The 16,328-nt window shown below is 36.4% G+C and overlaps 2 protein-coding genes across 2 annotated transcripts; both read right to left on the bottom strand.

Moving 5' to 3' along the window:
• Positions 1-2,704: 2,704 nt before the first annotated feature.
• On the bottom strand, positions 2,705-3,643 carry LOC105532989 (olfactory receptor 52A1). Its single transcript, XM_011971329.1, has one exon. It carries the CDS (start codon positions 3,641-3,643, stop codon positions 2,705-2,707), a length of 939 nt encoding a protein of 312 aa, XP_011826719.1.
• Positions 3,644-9,258: 5,615 nt separating this feature from the next.
• LOC105532988 (olfactory receptor 52Z1-like) lies at positions 9,259-10,119 on the bottom strand. The gene has a single exon (XM_011971327.1). The coding sequence runs from the start codon at positions 10,117-10,119 to the stop codon at positions 9,259-9,261; it is 861 nt and encodes a 286-aa protein (XP_011826717.1).
• Positions 10,120-16,328: the final 6,209 nt, after the last annotated feature.

Here is a 16,328-nt window from a genome sequence, read left to right as displayed (position 1 = left end):
ATAATTCAATATTTACTCATCAAATTTTAAACTCAAGAGGAAAATAAATGGACACAAATTAGAAAAATGAACAAAGGAAACAATGAAGTACTTCACATAATATACAAATGGAAAAGAAAATAGCAGCACAAATATTTCTTTGTTAAATGATAATTATAAAGGGAATCATATTTTACCTATCAAACTGTCAAAGGTAAATGTCAGTAATAACTAGTGTTGTTGAAAATTTAGACAAACATTATTTTAGTCATTGTTGAAATTGATGTAATCTCCTGGAAGTTAATTTTGTGATTTCTAGAAATCTTTCTTGAAAATTATCCTTACAAAAAATATTATTATCTTTCAAGCGATTTTATGTTTAAGAATGTTCTCAATAATTGTCCCTGTCGAAGTGTGTAAGAGGGTAGAGGGTCCTGGTTATCCTCTTTTCCTTGTAATGACCCATTTGTTTTTTTCTATTTTCTATCAGTAAGTCTCAGCTTGGGACTGATCCTGAAATTTGAAGACTATAGTAATTAAACAATATGAACTCTGGACTACATATTTTATGAGATATTAAAATTTGGAAATGGTGCAAATATGTTGTAGTTTCACATTATTCTCTTTGTTGGTCCTATATTACCACATATTTTCTGTGGTGCTGCTAAAAGTGGTAATTGTTAAACATCCCAAACCTGGCCTGCTTCCTGTTTTTCTATAGCCCACTAGTTAAGAATGATTTTCACAGATGAACATTTGTAATCAATTTGGTGATAGGGAAACTCTAACTTTCAGCTACACTTTGTAGAAAAAAAAATGGATTCTATTATTTTAATTAGTAGACCTTTAATTAAAGACAATGCAGTTCTTATTGTTGTTAATATTGTTTGAATTTCATAAAAATTATTTGTGGACATACATTTTTCTGTCTTGTTATATTAATGCCTATGTGATATTCTTGAATTTGCCTCTTTTTCCATAAAGCCTAAGCTATATATTATTTGGCCATTTATTTAAAAGTTTGCCGAATTCTGGCTAAAATATTAAGAAATAACATCAGAGGCTATTTTATTTTTGAGAAAATTATGTTACTTAAGAAAAACCATCCCTATTGGTAATCCAATAAAATTAGTTCTAGTAAATATTGAAACTTGAAACAGTCTCAAAAGATCCCTTAAGATAGCCTCTATAATCATTCTCAGCAGCCATGGATATCTGCTAAGTCCTAATCCCTGAAGCCAGAGGATCCACCAGGTAGGTGTATGACAAGCAATCTAATATTTCTTATATTTTCAGTGGCTTTAATCTGGTAAATCAAAGTATGGACATCTGCATATATGTGAATATTTTCCATAACCTTGAGAAAAATGATCTATGACCTGAGGTTTTTCAAGAACAATTAACTAGCCATAAATTCTTATGCCACTAATTTTAAACAATATATTCCTCCTCTTCGCTAACACAATAGCCCTGGACTTATTTATATTTGCTGTGTGGTATGCTGTCACATGCCCAAGCAGACACACACACACACACACACACACACACACACGTGTCTTACTTGTAGAACACAAGCAAACAAATGAACACTCTCCAATGGCACAGTATAGCTTTTGGAATAAAGTCCAGCAACTCTCACAGCATTAATAGCCATTTTTGATATTCGTATTTTCCTTGTCTCCCCAAGTTCTACCTTGCACTCATACCATATTGAAAAAACTAGAGTTACCTTAAACTACATTATCTAGTTTAAATCTGCTCTTCTATCTACCTTGGCCACTCATTCATCGTTCCTCAGGAATCAGAGGTAACTGCCTAACCAAAAAACAAAATACAGTAAATGCAACTCTTCTGCTTTAGTTAGATTTCAATGCTTCATTCTCTCTGAATTCCACATCCCATGTGTACACTTGTTATTTCTTCCTTCTTTCCCCTGCCGGCCCATCCCCCACCTCTTTTCCTTTCAGTCTCTCTTTTCCAGAATTACATAGGTACAAACTCATGAGAATTACTCACTGTACCAAATTTACTATTATGTCACAATTCTGTAGTATAGTATTTATAATATTGTAGGTTTTTGATGAAACAATGAATTAATAAAGAAGTAAATTTTGGGGTTAGCAAAACAACAACAACAACAACAACAAAAGTTGATGTGTCAAATGCAACAACTGGTTCTAATTTTTGTGCCTGTAATTCCCTGCATGACTCTGAAAATGCATTTAAATTTTTAGGCTTTATTGTCTCTTGATATTCATAAAGTTTTCTTTGATAAGAACACCATTAACATGTACTTCCTTTGATTTTTTTCTTTTTTTAAGGCAAGGATAATGGAGAAAATGAAAGTCAACAACTTGTTTTCATTGAGTACCTGGACGTTTCAGAACAACGAGACTTAGGTGCATTTAAATTCAGTGACAAAGGCATAATTTATAAACCCTCCTTGAGAAATATTCTTAGAGGAATAACTCAACCAGGGGCTAAAGAATAAAAGAGAAAAAACAAACAGTACGTATTCACTACTTTACTCTTCACACTTCTCAATTTCATTAGTCAGGTAGAATTTACAACCCCATTGATTGATATGCTATGATGATCTAAAACCAGCTATTATGCTGGCAGATTTCACAAACCAAGCATCTCAAATAATACTTATTGTTGTTTTGTTTTGATATGGTTACTATTGCAAAAGAAGGAAGCATGTGGGCATTAATTAAGGTGGATTTTATGAACAGAACATTTTTACCACATGAATGCGAATCTGCGTGGTCTTTGCACCATAGACAAGTGGATTGAGAAATGGAGGGACCAGCAAGTAAATGCTAGAAAAGAGAATATGGATATAAGGGGGGATGTGAGACCCAAACCTATGCGTGAAGAAGGAGAAGAAGGCAAGGAGGTAGAACTGGAGGAAGACACAGATGTGAGCAATGCAGGTATTGAATGCTTTAAACCTAGCCTCCTTCTGGGGCAAACGAAACACTGTGATAAATATCTGGATGTAGGACAATGTGATGAATGTGAGGTCAAATCCTGCAACAGTGAAGGCCACAAACAAACCATAGATTTTGTTGACTTGAACATTTGCTGCAGCTAGTTTCACAATGGCCATATGCTCACAGTAGGAGTGGAGGATGACTGTTGTGTGGTACAATTGAAACCGGCACTTTATCAGTACTAGGCATGGGGCTACAAGAATAGCAGCCCTGAGTACGACCACAGTTCCTATCTGAATGACAAGCTGGTGGGTGAAGATGATGGCATGTCTTAGTGGATAACAGATGGCCACATAACGATCCAGGGCCATGGCCATCAGGATGCCTGACTCTATGCACTGAAATGTGTGGATGAACCACATTTGAAGCAAGCAGGAATCAAAATAGATTTCAGGCATATTAAACCAGAATATTCCAAGCATCTTGGGCATAATGCTGCTAGCAAGTGCAATATCTGTAGCTCCTAGCATGCCTAAGAAAATGTACAAGGGCTCATGGAGACTGCCCTCAGATTTGATGATGATCAGAAGCAGGGAATTTCCAATCATAGCAATGAGATAAATGGCACAGAATGGAATCCCAATCCAGCACTGCACAGATTCTAGGCCTGGGATCCCTATTAGTGTCAACACAGAGGGCATGTAGATTGTGATGTTGGAAATGGACATAGTGTCCTTGGGCCTCCTGATGCAAACAAAAGAAGTTTCTCAGTCAGTGTTACTGTTCCTCTTCTGCTTTCTGATTTTATCCAAAGTCATTGTATTGAGTCTGTCTGATTTGGGTAGAACTCTAAAATCATCCATCTTATTCACAGTTTTGAAAGGAAAAGATGGATTCATGGAGATAACATCACTGTTTTCAGGTAGGGCATTCACAGGCACTGTGCCATAATAGGACGTTATGCACATGACAATCCAAATACATTAGAACCAGCAAAATCACCTGGACAGGGGATTGGACCACTGGCCTGTCTGTGATTTCTTTCCAGACCTGTGGACAAAAAAATACATAGAAGTTTATTTTTATTGGATATTGCATTTTAATGAGTGTAATAAAGTTCTCCATATTTCACATTTCAGCTATTCCTCTAGTATTTAACTGTTTCCAATTTTCTTTAAGTTAAGAACATTTTAGACCAGCAGATTATCAGACTCTGACCAGTACATTGGTGTAAAAGATTCCCAATGAAAGAGAATAGAGGTAGAAATAATTGACACCCAAGAACATAATATATTTCTTTTTATATTCAGAAGAATGTAAAGAGAGTGCTTTAGAAGGTATAGAAATCCTTATACTTTTGACAAATCTGGGCCAAATCTCCTGATTGCTTTTTAAATTTCTTTAAAGTTAAAGGGAATTATATTTTTTCCTATATATTTTTAACAGCTGAAATTCTTGAAATGTTGTGAGTTTAAAAATTCTGTAGTACACTTTATAGAATACCTAGAGAGAAGGAACTGCTAAGGGACAAGATGAGTAGCAACAATGCATACAGCAAGAGGACTTGCTCCTGATAAACCACAGATAATGAATAAGGACAAATGAATCATTTAGGCAGGATAGAGTCCAGTTTCCTGGTTTTAAACTGTTAAGAGTTATAATTAGCATAATATGACCCAATGAAGGCCCATTAGTTCTTAATGAAATATAGGTGAGATGCTTATATAAATTTGTGAGCTCTGACATAAGAAATTAGTAAAAATAAAAAAGCTAAAGGACAGATTTCGTAGAAGAAGTCAAATGTAGAACTAGACAGGGAAGACAGGACAAACTTGGGGATACTAAAATTGAGAAAAGCACTATGAATAACTGAAGAAAATTTAGTCACTTTTCAATTTCACTGATGACTGAATTTTCTGAAAAACTTGGGTTCTTATGCGTTATATGAAAGTTCTCTGATCAAAATAGTTATTTTCTAAAAATTACATATTTTGGATCAGTACATTTTAAGCTACACATTAGAGAAATGTTTGTGATTCAGTGAAAAGTAGGGTTAAGTTACTTCATTCTTTCCTAGACATTTCAATAAAGTTGCTTTATCTCAGCAAGCTCATGAATGAGCTAACCACATACTTAATGTCACCAATATACTGGAAATTCAGGAAGCAACTCTTCTTTGAAAGAAAAAGCAGCTGTTTTTTGAAAGAAAAAGAAGGAAGAAAAGTAACAAGGAAGAAAGAGAAAGAGGAAATGGATACAAGTTCACTCAAATATTCAACAACAAATGTTCAACTGTTGCTGAACTTCAAATCAAAGAACCAAATCAGCAGAGGACATTTCACAACAGGGAGATTGTATCAGCTAACATATATTTACTGTAAATTTGTAGGTCAATTAAATACTGTGATTTCCATAGATTTGATCCCCAGTGCTTAGTTTTATGACACTCCCATCCCTAAGTCACTGGCTTTTTCTAATAGAGAAAATTTTTTCTTCTCCGAAGATAATCACAATTGGAATAAGAATCCTTTAAGGGCAATCACAATGTCTGACTTACTCAAGATTAAAGAGCTGACATGTGAGGACTACCTGACAGGCACAGATAGCAGGGTTGCAGGTGGTGGTGTATGTAAGTTCCTGGTTAGTTGGATAGGGTGATTGTTATTGGAGAAGCTGGCAATTAAATTATGGGGGGGAACTTGGAATTCATGAGACTTACTCCTCAATTATTATTGAGACCTGGTTTTACTCTTACCGAATGCCTGAAGAATATTGTCCATTTTTCATAACATTTTCATTCATCACTCACCAATTTTTCTTCTCCAGTGATTCCAGTCGCATTCCCTTAAGCTGAGGGTTCTGTGATGGCTGTACTTTCTGTCTGCACTCTGTGTAACAGCATCCAGCTAATGTCATAAATTTTACTCCATTCGGTGCTGGGATATGTGCCAATATAATATACTGTGGACATTTTGCATATGACTTTTTACACTTTTCATTTATCTCTAATACGGACACTCTTATTCTTCTTCTGGAACTCTGTCTGAGACCATTTTTGTGTGCTCATCCTCCAGTAAAACTCAAAGTGGCATTCGAAAGGTCTGTGGCATTCGAAACACGGGATAAATTTATTGAGCTCAAATTGGATAAAAAAGTTGCTAGCCACCAATTTAATGTTCCTTTATGAATGTGTGGAGAAGTAGGAGGAGTTATGAGCATGAAATGAGGGATTTCCTAGTTGATAGCCAAAACCACAGGGGACCCAGCAAATTTTAAGTCAGCCCTCTTGGGTTCATTGGCACCTAATATCCCCGTAATTATTTCTACACTTGCAGAAATCTCCTTTCTCTCTTCTTCTCTTTTCCCTCAGGCTAAATGCAGAATAATTGATATGCATTTTTTTTTTTTACAAGCTACGTTCCTTTTCTGCCATTTCTATTTGTAAAATTCTAAAGCCCATTTAAATGCAAACATTTTTCTATGCCAATTCCATTCTATTTAAATAAATATCTTGGTGGCACTTTCACTGAGGCAAGGTTTTTCTCTTTTTTTTCAGAAAAGAAAAATCTGTATTCATAACTACTTTTTATCACACAATTTCCTCCTCAGTCTTCTTCAGTCTCATTCTTCCCATTTTATTTTATTGAAGTTTTTTTTAATCTTTTAGTAAATTATGTAACATTCTTATAGTGACAAATTATAATGGACATTTCTAAGTCCTACAAATTTAAAGCTGGAAGCAGCTTGTTGAACATTTGAGTTAACTTGTATCCATTTTCTCTTTTCTCTCTTTCTTCCTTCTTTCCTTCCTTCTTTTTCTTTCAAAAAACAGTCATTATATTCCTACTGTATATGAGGGAGATAATGTTATATAGTCTGAATGAAATGAAAAAAATTATAAATAGTCTTACCTTTACATTATTAGTAAAATGGGATTATGCATTAAAATTTCATTTATCACATAAGTATCTGATAAATTCTAAGCAAGACTTATGCATATGACACTATTCTCCTTGACATTTTACACCTGGTTTCTAGGCTTTCTTGAATGTAGCTAAGAGACACTTGATATAATGTTTAGACATTGGCAAATTTAGGAAGCATACTAATGGTGGAGAATATTTATAGTGAATTTCCAGGAGAATAAGGAATACAGATGAAAAGGCAAGGAACCCTATGTGCTTTTTCCAGAATTTCCTCTGTGAAGAAGCATAAAACAACGGTACTGCTGCATGTTGGATGAAATTTATTTAGAGAGCATATAGGAGCTAATCTAATATTCAGGTTATTCTTTTGTCACTAAGAAACAATTTAGACTAGTATACCATTTGGTTTCTTCCTCTTCTCTTATACTGATTTTATTTAAACTTGGGGGCTCTCCAAAATTCTATCCTGGGTCATTTCATTCTAAAAGTATTCATATGTGCTAGTGATTCCATCTACTCCAAATAATTTAGTTATCACTTTCATGTGCTAACTCCTATAGCAATATTTCCATCCCAGATTTTCTCCCTATGTTCCAAGTACGTAGGAACAGCATGTACTGTCCAAATTTTAGTTCATATGTCAATCCTTTGAAACACTGTCAGTGAGTTCTACACTTAATTCAAGGGTTTTTTTTTTTCATTTTACTTGTAAATATTGGAAGACTTTTACATATGAATCAATACCTATCTCTAGATTTTTTTAGCTAGTCTACCGAATATTTTTTAAATTTATTTTTATTAAGGTAAAATATACATATGTAATTGACCATCTTTACTTTTTTTTTCCTTGAGGCAGAGTCTCACTCTGTCATCCAGGCTGGAGTACAGTGGTACGATCTTGGCTCACTGCAACCTCCGCCCTCCAGGTTCAAGCGATTCTCCTGCCCAAGCCTCCCGAGTAGCTGGGATTACAGGCGCCTTCCACCACGCCTGGCTAAGTTTTTGTATTTTTAGTAGAAACAGGGTTTCACCATGTTGGTCAGGCTGGTCTCAAACTACTGACCTCATAATCCACCTGCCTTGGCCTCCCAAAGTGCTGAGATTACAGGCATGGGCCACCATGCCCAGCCCATCTTTACCATTTGTAAGTGTACAGTTCAGTGGTAATACATACATACATAGATATACAAATTTATATATATACACATACATATACACATTTATATATATATATACACACACACACACACACATACACACATATGCACACACACACACAGAGAAAGAGAGAGAGAGAGAGGGGGAGTTTTTTTTTTTTCCGCTTCATTTCTCCTTCTTCTCTTCCTTCCAGCCTCTGGTAACTACCAGTCTACTCTTTGTCTTCATAAGCTCCACGTTTTCAGCTTCCACACATGAGTCAGAAAATGTGATATTTTTCTTTCTGTGCTTGGCTTATTTCACTTAACATAATTGCTTTCAGTACCATTTGTGTTACTGTAATTGATAATATTTCATTCTTTTTATGGTTGAATAATATTCCATTTTGTGTGAGTGTGTGTATATATATTTTTTTCTTTATCCATTTATCTGTTGACAAATACGTAGGTTGATTTCAAATCATGGCATTTGTGAATAGTGCTATAATAAACATGGGAGTACTGGTATATCTTCGATATACTAATTTCCTCTTTTACCTAGGAGTGATATTGCTGGATCATGTGTTAGTCCTACTTTAAATTTTTGAGAAATCTCCATACTGTCCTTCATAATTGCTGTACCAATTTATATTCCCATATGTGTTAATTTAATATTGGTTATTATTTGCTTTAATTCACTATTATGCACTCATTGAAAACATATGTATTATGTGTCTATTCCATACAATAGACTTTGTGAGATGTCAGTGAGTTGGAAAATATTTTAAGGATAACATTTTAACTTAAGTAATAGATGTTGACATAAATAACTATAATATTATGGCTTCATGTTATTGGTTCAAGTCTCTGCAGAGGACAGTGGGAGTGTTGTACATTTCATCAGAATTTCAGACTGACTGTAAAAAGCGCGGTGACTGACCTGAAACCCCACTTCTTAGCTCTATGTAGGAAAAGTCAATCTGGATTAAACCCTAAAATATACTTCTCTGTTCTCAATTATCTTTATGTATTTTTAAGTTAAAATTCCTGAAAATAGTATGTCTGAAAAAAATTGAGAATTTCATTATTTTAAAGTATTTTTTTTCAATATCTTTGATCTTTGAGTGCCTTAGCAAAATGCAGTGGGCATTTTGATAGACACCATCCTTTTAAGTGTGTTTGAGGATTTCTATGGATTGTATTTATTTCCATTCCCTAAAAAAGACTTTTAAATTTTAACAGCATACACTAATAGGAGAGAAAAGCAAAATCACTCGATCTTTAATTTGTTTGGTCTTCACCCCATAAATGATGGGGTTTAGCATAGGGGGGCACCAACACATAGAGATTGGCCACTAGAATGTGAATGTGGTGAGGGATGGTTTTACCTCCAAAGCGATGGGCAAGAAATGAAAAGAATGCTGGGGCATAGAACATAAGTGTGACACAGATGTGAGAGCCACACGTACTAAGGGTCTTGAACCTGGCAGCCCAGGAAGATATCTGAAACACTGCGTAAAGGATCATTACATAGGATATAATGATAAGCACTATATCCAGTCCTGTAGAGAGTAGGGCCACAGTGAGGCCATAAATGATGTTGACATTGATACTGCCATATGCCAATCTGGCAATGCCCATGTGCTCACAGTAGGAATGAGGAATGATGTTTCTCCCACAATATGTAAGTTGGTATACCAGGAAGACGAACGGACAGCAGATGAAAAAGCTCCTGACCACAGTTGCTATGCCAATCTTCCTGATGGTTGATGAGGTTAAAATGGTGGTGTATCTCAGTGGGTAACAGATGGCCACATAGAGGTCAAATGCCATTGCCAGGAGAATAGGAGATTCTGCCACAAAGATGAAATGTATGAAGAACATCTGAGACACAGAGCTACCAAAGGATATATCCGTAGAGTGGAACCAGAGGATAGCCAGCATCTTAGGGGCTGCAGCGGTGGAGAGCAGGAAGTCTGCTGAGGCCAGCATGGATAGGAAGAGATACATGGGCTCATGGAGACTGTGCTCAGTCATGATCAGGAAGATCAAGAGGATATTGCCTGCAACAGCCACAGTGTACACAAAAGAAAAAGGGATGGAGATCCAGGTATGCAAGCCTTCCAGCCCTGGGATTTCCATTAGGACATACCACACATCTTGGGGATTAGTGTGATTATGAAAGAAAGGAGCCATGTGTACAGTTTATTCCAGGCCTAGTGCCATTAATGAAAGACCACAAGGTTGAGGATATAGAAGCACCACCTTAGGCTGAATGAGGTCTGATCAGATTTTTTTTCTTTTCAATGTTTTCTTCTCTGGGAATGGAGAGTAAAATGGCTTAATAAACCTAATATTTAAGTCCTACCAAATAATTTTTTATACCTTAAAAAATGAATAGATATTATTTAATAACTGCTTAATATGTGTTATACTACCTTACAAATATTAACTTATTAAATCTTCACAATAACCTATTGAAAACCCCTTTAAATTACCTTTATATAAATACTATTATTTCTACAGATGTAAAAATACCCACAGACTTTCAGCCTCTTACCCTAGGCCCTATTGGATTTAAAGTAAGGCAGGGTAAATCTGAAAACTTTGATCTTTACTACCATCCAATGCTGCCTATCAAGATAAAACTAGATACAAAACACAGCATCAAATTTTTTATCATATCCCTAAGGAAAATAGAGAGTTATGAAATGGAGTTGTACTGCTTACAGAAATGGGAGGGAATAAGTCTGACAAAATAGATTTCAAGCAATATAGCTTATATACCTTCTTCTACATTTATTGGCGTTAACTTATTGTTAAGCCGTATGCTAGCCATTGAAGACACACAGCCAATTAAATTGTTCTGCCAATTAATCTATTCCTCAAAAATATAAGATAAGACATTATAAACTTTAGCTATTTGCAATGCCAAACTGAGCTGGGTTTTTAAATGTATATGCCTGCTGGGCGCGGTGGTTCATGCCTGTAATCCCAGCACTTTGGGAGGCCGAGGCAGGGAGATCACAAGGTCAGGAGTTCGAGACCAGCTTGACCAAAACAGTGAAACCCTGTCTCTACTAAAAATACAAAAATTAGCCTGGTGTAGTGGCGTGCACTTTTAATCCCAGCTACTCAGGAGGCTGAGGCAGGAGAATTGCTTGAACCTGGGAGGTGGAGGTTTCAGTGAGCAGAGATTACACAACTGCACTCCAGCCTGCACTCCACAGAGCAAGATTCCCTCTCAAAAAAAAAAAAACAAAAAACTGTATATGCCTCATAGATGATAAAGAATAAAATATTTCATTTCTTCCCACTTCAGTCACTGATTGATAATGAGACAATACATGTTGTATTTCTAAGTACCACCACAGCAGCAAGTAATTTAATGTTTTCATATTATGAAACAGGAGTCTATATTACTTTAATAAATTACTAGTTATTACCAATTACTAGTTCCAAAAAATGTGGATAGAAGCAAATGTAATATTGGATGAAAAGGAAGATTAGAAGATAAAACACCAGGGTAGGTGACATATACACAGAAAAATTAGATAGGTAGATAGATAGATTAAAGGAGACAGATTAGATAGATAGATACATAGATACATAGATACATAGATAGATGCATGGGTATAAACATAGATGATAATATGCAAATGACAGGTGGCTTCTATACTCTATCAGTCCCCTTTCTCAAATAAAAGCTGGCTAAATTTCTTGTTTCTTTGAGGTGGCACAGGGGCTTAAGAAATGACTGCTCCTCCATCTCTTGATTCCATTACAGTTCAATATACTAATCATTGTATAGCATAGTCTACTACCTTTACTTTTGTTTTTTGTTAAGTGCTGAATATTCTGGTCAGCATGTGACCATTTTTGTTAAGTGCTGAATATCTCTTTTTGAAAATGACTCACTTAATACAAGGACACAAAAAATACTACAATTGCAAGTCAACTCCAGCTAAAGCCAAGTCCAGTACTCCATGGGTCAAAAATCAAGGAAAATGTGAGATGGTTAAGTTGTTGGAAGAATGATCAGCTTCTGCAGCTTTTGACTTTTTTTTTTCTGGTGTCATTTTCTACATGTTTTCATTGATCTTAACTCAGTTTACTTACTTGTATTTTCTAGAATCCTGAAGATATTTAGCAGGTTGAGAGGAGACAAAATAAAAGCAAAGAGATATCCAAACACGGTAGGAAACCTGGAACCATTTATACTTCTTTCAAAGCATCTCTTGGGCCAAGGTTTTCAGCTCCAGAGGACTGAATTTTACTCCTCCCACGGAAGGAGACGACACGGAGCTGATTCTGGTACATAGCCCACAGGGAGAAGCATACTGCATTCTGTTCCATTATAATTTGGGCATTTTTTTCTTCAGCCAGCACTCTCTGACACCTAAGTTAACACATACATCTACTTGTCCAGATCTTTCGTCTCTGTCATATATGGTTCCCAATGAACCATTAGCAAATATAGGTTGCCAAAGAGACATGTGGGAAAAGGACTTTACACATCTTAGATGGCGCCTAAAAGTTAATTCTCTCATTTTATTTCCCTTTAATTTTTAAGGCTCTATTGCTTTCCCTGTTTTTTCTTGGTCACATGGTAAATGGGTCAGAATCAGAAGGGCCAGTAAATTATATTGGCTACTGTAGAGATCCCATTCCCTTGAAGTATACTTTAATGAGGAATACAGATGAAGATAAAAAGATAGAAACAAATACCATGATATTTGTGGAATTAAAAACTGGTTTCACACAGATAAACCAGATTTATGGAGAGAGATGTTTTCTTATTAACTTCTCTCAAGTGGAGCCTTCCAAATATCTGTGATTTTCTGATATTTTTCAAGGAACCCCTAAAAGTTTTTTTTAACCTACATTAGTAAAACTTAGTTAAAAAAAAAAAAGATAGTAAAACATCCCTATAAATATGATGTTTGACATCATCTGACCCTGACTGGATGATCTTGACTGGATGCTAGGCAAGTTCCCAGGTCCTCCAGTTGGTCATCTAGACATCTTAGTTCTCACTGGCTGAGAGAGGTCATGTTTTGTTACATAAGCATGAGTGTTATATGGAAGGAGACATAAGAATTACCACATGCATTTAAAGTGCTTTCCATTCAAAGGTCTTAAAACCATAGTGAGAGTAAATTGGACGGCTTCGTCTTGCTTTTTCAGATATTAAAAAAAAAAAAAAAAAAAAAGGATAGTACTGGCTGGGCGCCGTGGCTCATGTTTGTAATCCCAGCACTTTGGGAGGCCAAGGCGGGTGGATCACGAGGTCAGGAGATCGAGACCATCCTGGCTAACACAGTGAAACCCTGTCTCTTCTAAAAATACATAAAATTAGCCAGGTGTGGTGGTGGCCACCTGTAGTCCCAGCTACTTGGGAGCCTGAGGCAGGAGAATGGTGTGAACCCAAGAGGCAGAGCTTGCAGTGAGCCGAGATTGTGCCACTGCACTCCAGCCTGGACGACAGAAGGAGACTCCATCTCAAAAAAAAAAAAAAAAAAAAAAAAGGATAGTACTTATCTTCCCTCCTATCCTTGGAAAACAAATTAAAAGAATCAAAGGATATTAGAGAAAAAGAGATGGATAAAGCACAAGGAGAATTTAGGGGACAATAGGAATTGGTGTCTGCATCTGACTGCCTGGTAGTGACCAGAAACAAAGAATGGAATCCACAAGGTCTACTGATAACTTATTATAATATTTTTAAATTTGGATACTCTAAAGTTTTAAGAATTTTTTTTTTGAGCAAACGTTTTCAGTAAATAATGATTTCTGATACATATAATAAGCAAGAGGTCAGGGATCCAAACTACTACTACTGTCATACAAGTACCACATTACTACTTTAAAACACACCTCCAGCAATATTCTATGCAGATGAAATAATCGTTATCCATAACCTTTAATGTGCTTAGTTTTTTTGTTTGTTTGTTTGTTTGTTTTTTACTTTTTTGAGATGGAGTCTCGCTCAGTCACCCAGGCTGGAGTGCAGTGGCACGATCTCAGCACAGTAGTACCCCACTCTTAGTACCAATTTTCTGTATTTTCCATTCTCATATTGCTATAAGGAAATACCTGAGACTCACTGCAAGCTGCGCCTCCCAGGTTCACGCCATTCTCCTGCCTCAGCCTCCCAAGTAGCTGGGACTACAGGTGCCCGCCACCACACCTGGCTAATTTTTTGTATTTTTAGAAGAGTTGGGGTTTCACTGTGTTAGCCAGGATGGTCTCAATCTCCTGACCTCGTGATCCGCCCACTTCGGCCTCCCAAAGTGCTGGGATTACAGGTGTGAGCCACCGGGCTTGACCTAATATGCTTAGTTTTCTTATAGAGTTTGACAGTCTTTGAGCCACATGCTTTAGAAAAATAATTTTCCAGTTTTTATAAAAGTTACCTAATCATGTTCTTGATATCAAATAACAATATCATTGGAGTCTTGGTATGCCCTTAATAATCATATATCTATATGATTATCTAATATACCTAGGTATTTTTGCAGGGAACATGTATTATGTACAATAAATAAAGATTTTAAAAATTTTCACATAAGTTCATGTGAGAAATTGCCATCACTTTAGAACAGATTGTGCTCTTAAAAGATTCAGTTTTTAAATTTCTATGGATTTCAAGAAAATGGATAAATGATTGTGGCCCTGTTAACCAAAATAGCAGTAAAAAATGGCTTTGGCTACCGATTTAATTTCTGTAAATTAAGGATGTTGGTTGCTTGAGATTTTAGCTCTAACTCTGCTTCAATATGTAAGATACTTCTAATTGAGTCTAGATAATTGTTCTACAGGTAAATGAGTGTCCTGGATGCTAGTGCTTCAACCAAAAAATGAAAAAGATACAATTAAATGAAAGCTTTCATCTTACCATAGGACGTGAGTGGAGGAAATCCAAGAGAAGAATTCCAGATGGTCCTTTCTTTGAACAAGTAATCTGGCATAATTAGACGCCTGGTTTCTTCTCATTTGTGAGTTAGTAAAGCTGAGAGTTGGTGCCAGAAAACAGAGCAGAAATATTAATTTATTTCTTCCTTGTTTGTAGGCTATAGAGAAAGCATGTCCAACCTGTGGCCCGGGGTTTGAATGCTGTCCAACACAACTTTCTTAAAACATTATGAGATTTTATGGAACATTTTGTGATTTTTTTTTTTTTGGCTCATCAGCTGTCATTAGTGTTATTGTATTTTATGTGTGGCCCAGGGAAGCTGAAAGATTGGATATCCCTGCTGTGGAGTTTCTTGGTGGTTGGAATCAGTGTTTGTGGAGCCTTGTAACTTCTTCAAAGTTTTTTTTTCCATGCCACATTGAAGAATAGCTTGAGCAATAGCCACTCTTCTTTCCAGGTGGAGTTTGTGAACTACTTTAGAGACTATCTTTATCTGGGAAGAATCACTAATATATTATCTCTTAGTTTAGCTAGTGTAAGGTTATTAGGTACTTTTCCTTAAGGAAGGATACATCAGGATCTGCCTTAAGGCTTGATGACATTTGTCTTCCTTCTAATACATCATAATATGTGTGTCCTGCAGAGATAAACTTGTGTAGAAGCCAATGTGACTACTTGTGTTAAAGAAACAAAGTTTAATTCTTTGTTTTGTTGTTGTGTTTTGCTTACATTTTATATATTTTGTTGAATTGTGTTTAATTACAAGAGTAATGCATGCCTGATATGGTTTGGATCTGTGTCTCCACCCTAATCTCCTGTTCGATTGTAATCCCTAGTTTTGAAGATGGGGCCTGGTGGGAAGTGATTGGATCATAGGGGCAGAGTTATCATAAATAGCTTAATACCATCCCTTTCGGTATGTATAGTGAGTGAGTTCTCATGCGATCTGGTTGTTTAGTACCTCCCCCGCTCTTCTTCCTGCTCCAGTCATGTGAGGACACCTGCTCTTGTTTTGCTCTCTGCCATGATTATAAGTTTCCTGAGGCCTCCCTAGAAGCTGAGCAGATGTTGCCATGCTTCCTGTACAGCCTTTAGAACTGTGAACCAATTAAACCTCTGTTCCTCACAACTTACCCAGTCTCAGGTATTTCCTTATAGCAATATGAGAATGGACCAATACAGAAAATTGGTACCGGGGGGTAGAGCAAGATGGTCGAATAGGAAAAGCTCCAGTCTCCAGCTCCCAGCAAGAGTGACACAGAAGACAGGTGATTTCTGCATTATCAACTGAGGTACTGGGTTCATCTCACTGGGGAGTGCCAGACAATCGGTGCTGGTCAGCTGTTGCAGCCCAACCAGCGAGAGCTGAAGCAGGGCGAGGCATCACCTCACCTGGGAAGCACAAGGGGGAAGGGAATCCCTTTTCCTAGCCAGG

This window comes from Mandrillus leucophaeus, unplaced genomic scaffold (assembly GCF_000951045.1).
Source record: "Mandrillus leucophaeus isolate KB7577 unplaced genomic scaffold, Mleu.le_1.0 Scaffold1212, whole genome shotgun sequence".
Lineage (NCBI taxonomy): Eukaryota > Metazoa > Chordata > Mammalia > Primates > Cercopithecidae > Mandrillus > Mandrillus leucophaeus.
The sequence above is the reverse complement of the archived record's forward strand: the minus strand, read 5'-3'. Positions and strand labels throughout refer to the sequence as shown.

Bases quoted from the DNA above. Each gene is read 5' to 3' on its own strand.
- LOC105532989 (XM_011971329.1), bottom strand. From the start codon at position 3,643: ATGTCCATTTCCAACATCACAATCTACATGCCCTCTGTGTTGACACTA.
- LOC105532988 (XM_011971327.1), bottom strand. From the start codon at position 10,119: ATGGAAATCCCAGGGCTGGAAGGCTTGCATACCTGGATCTCCATCCCT.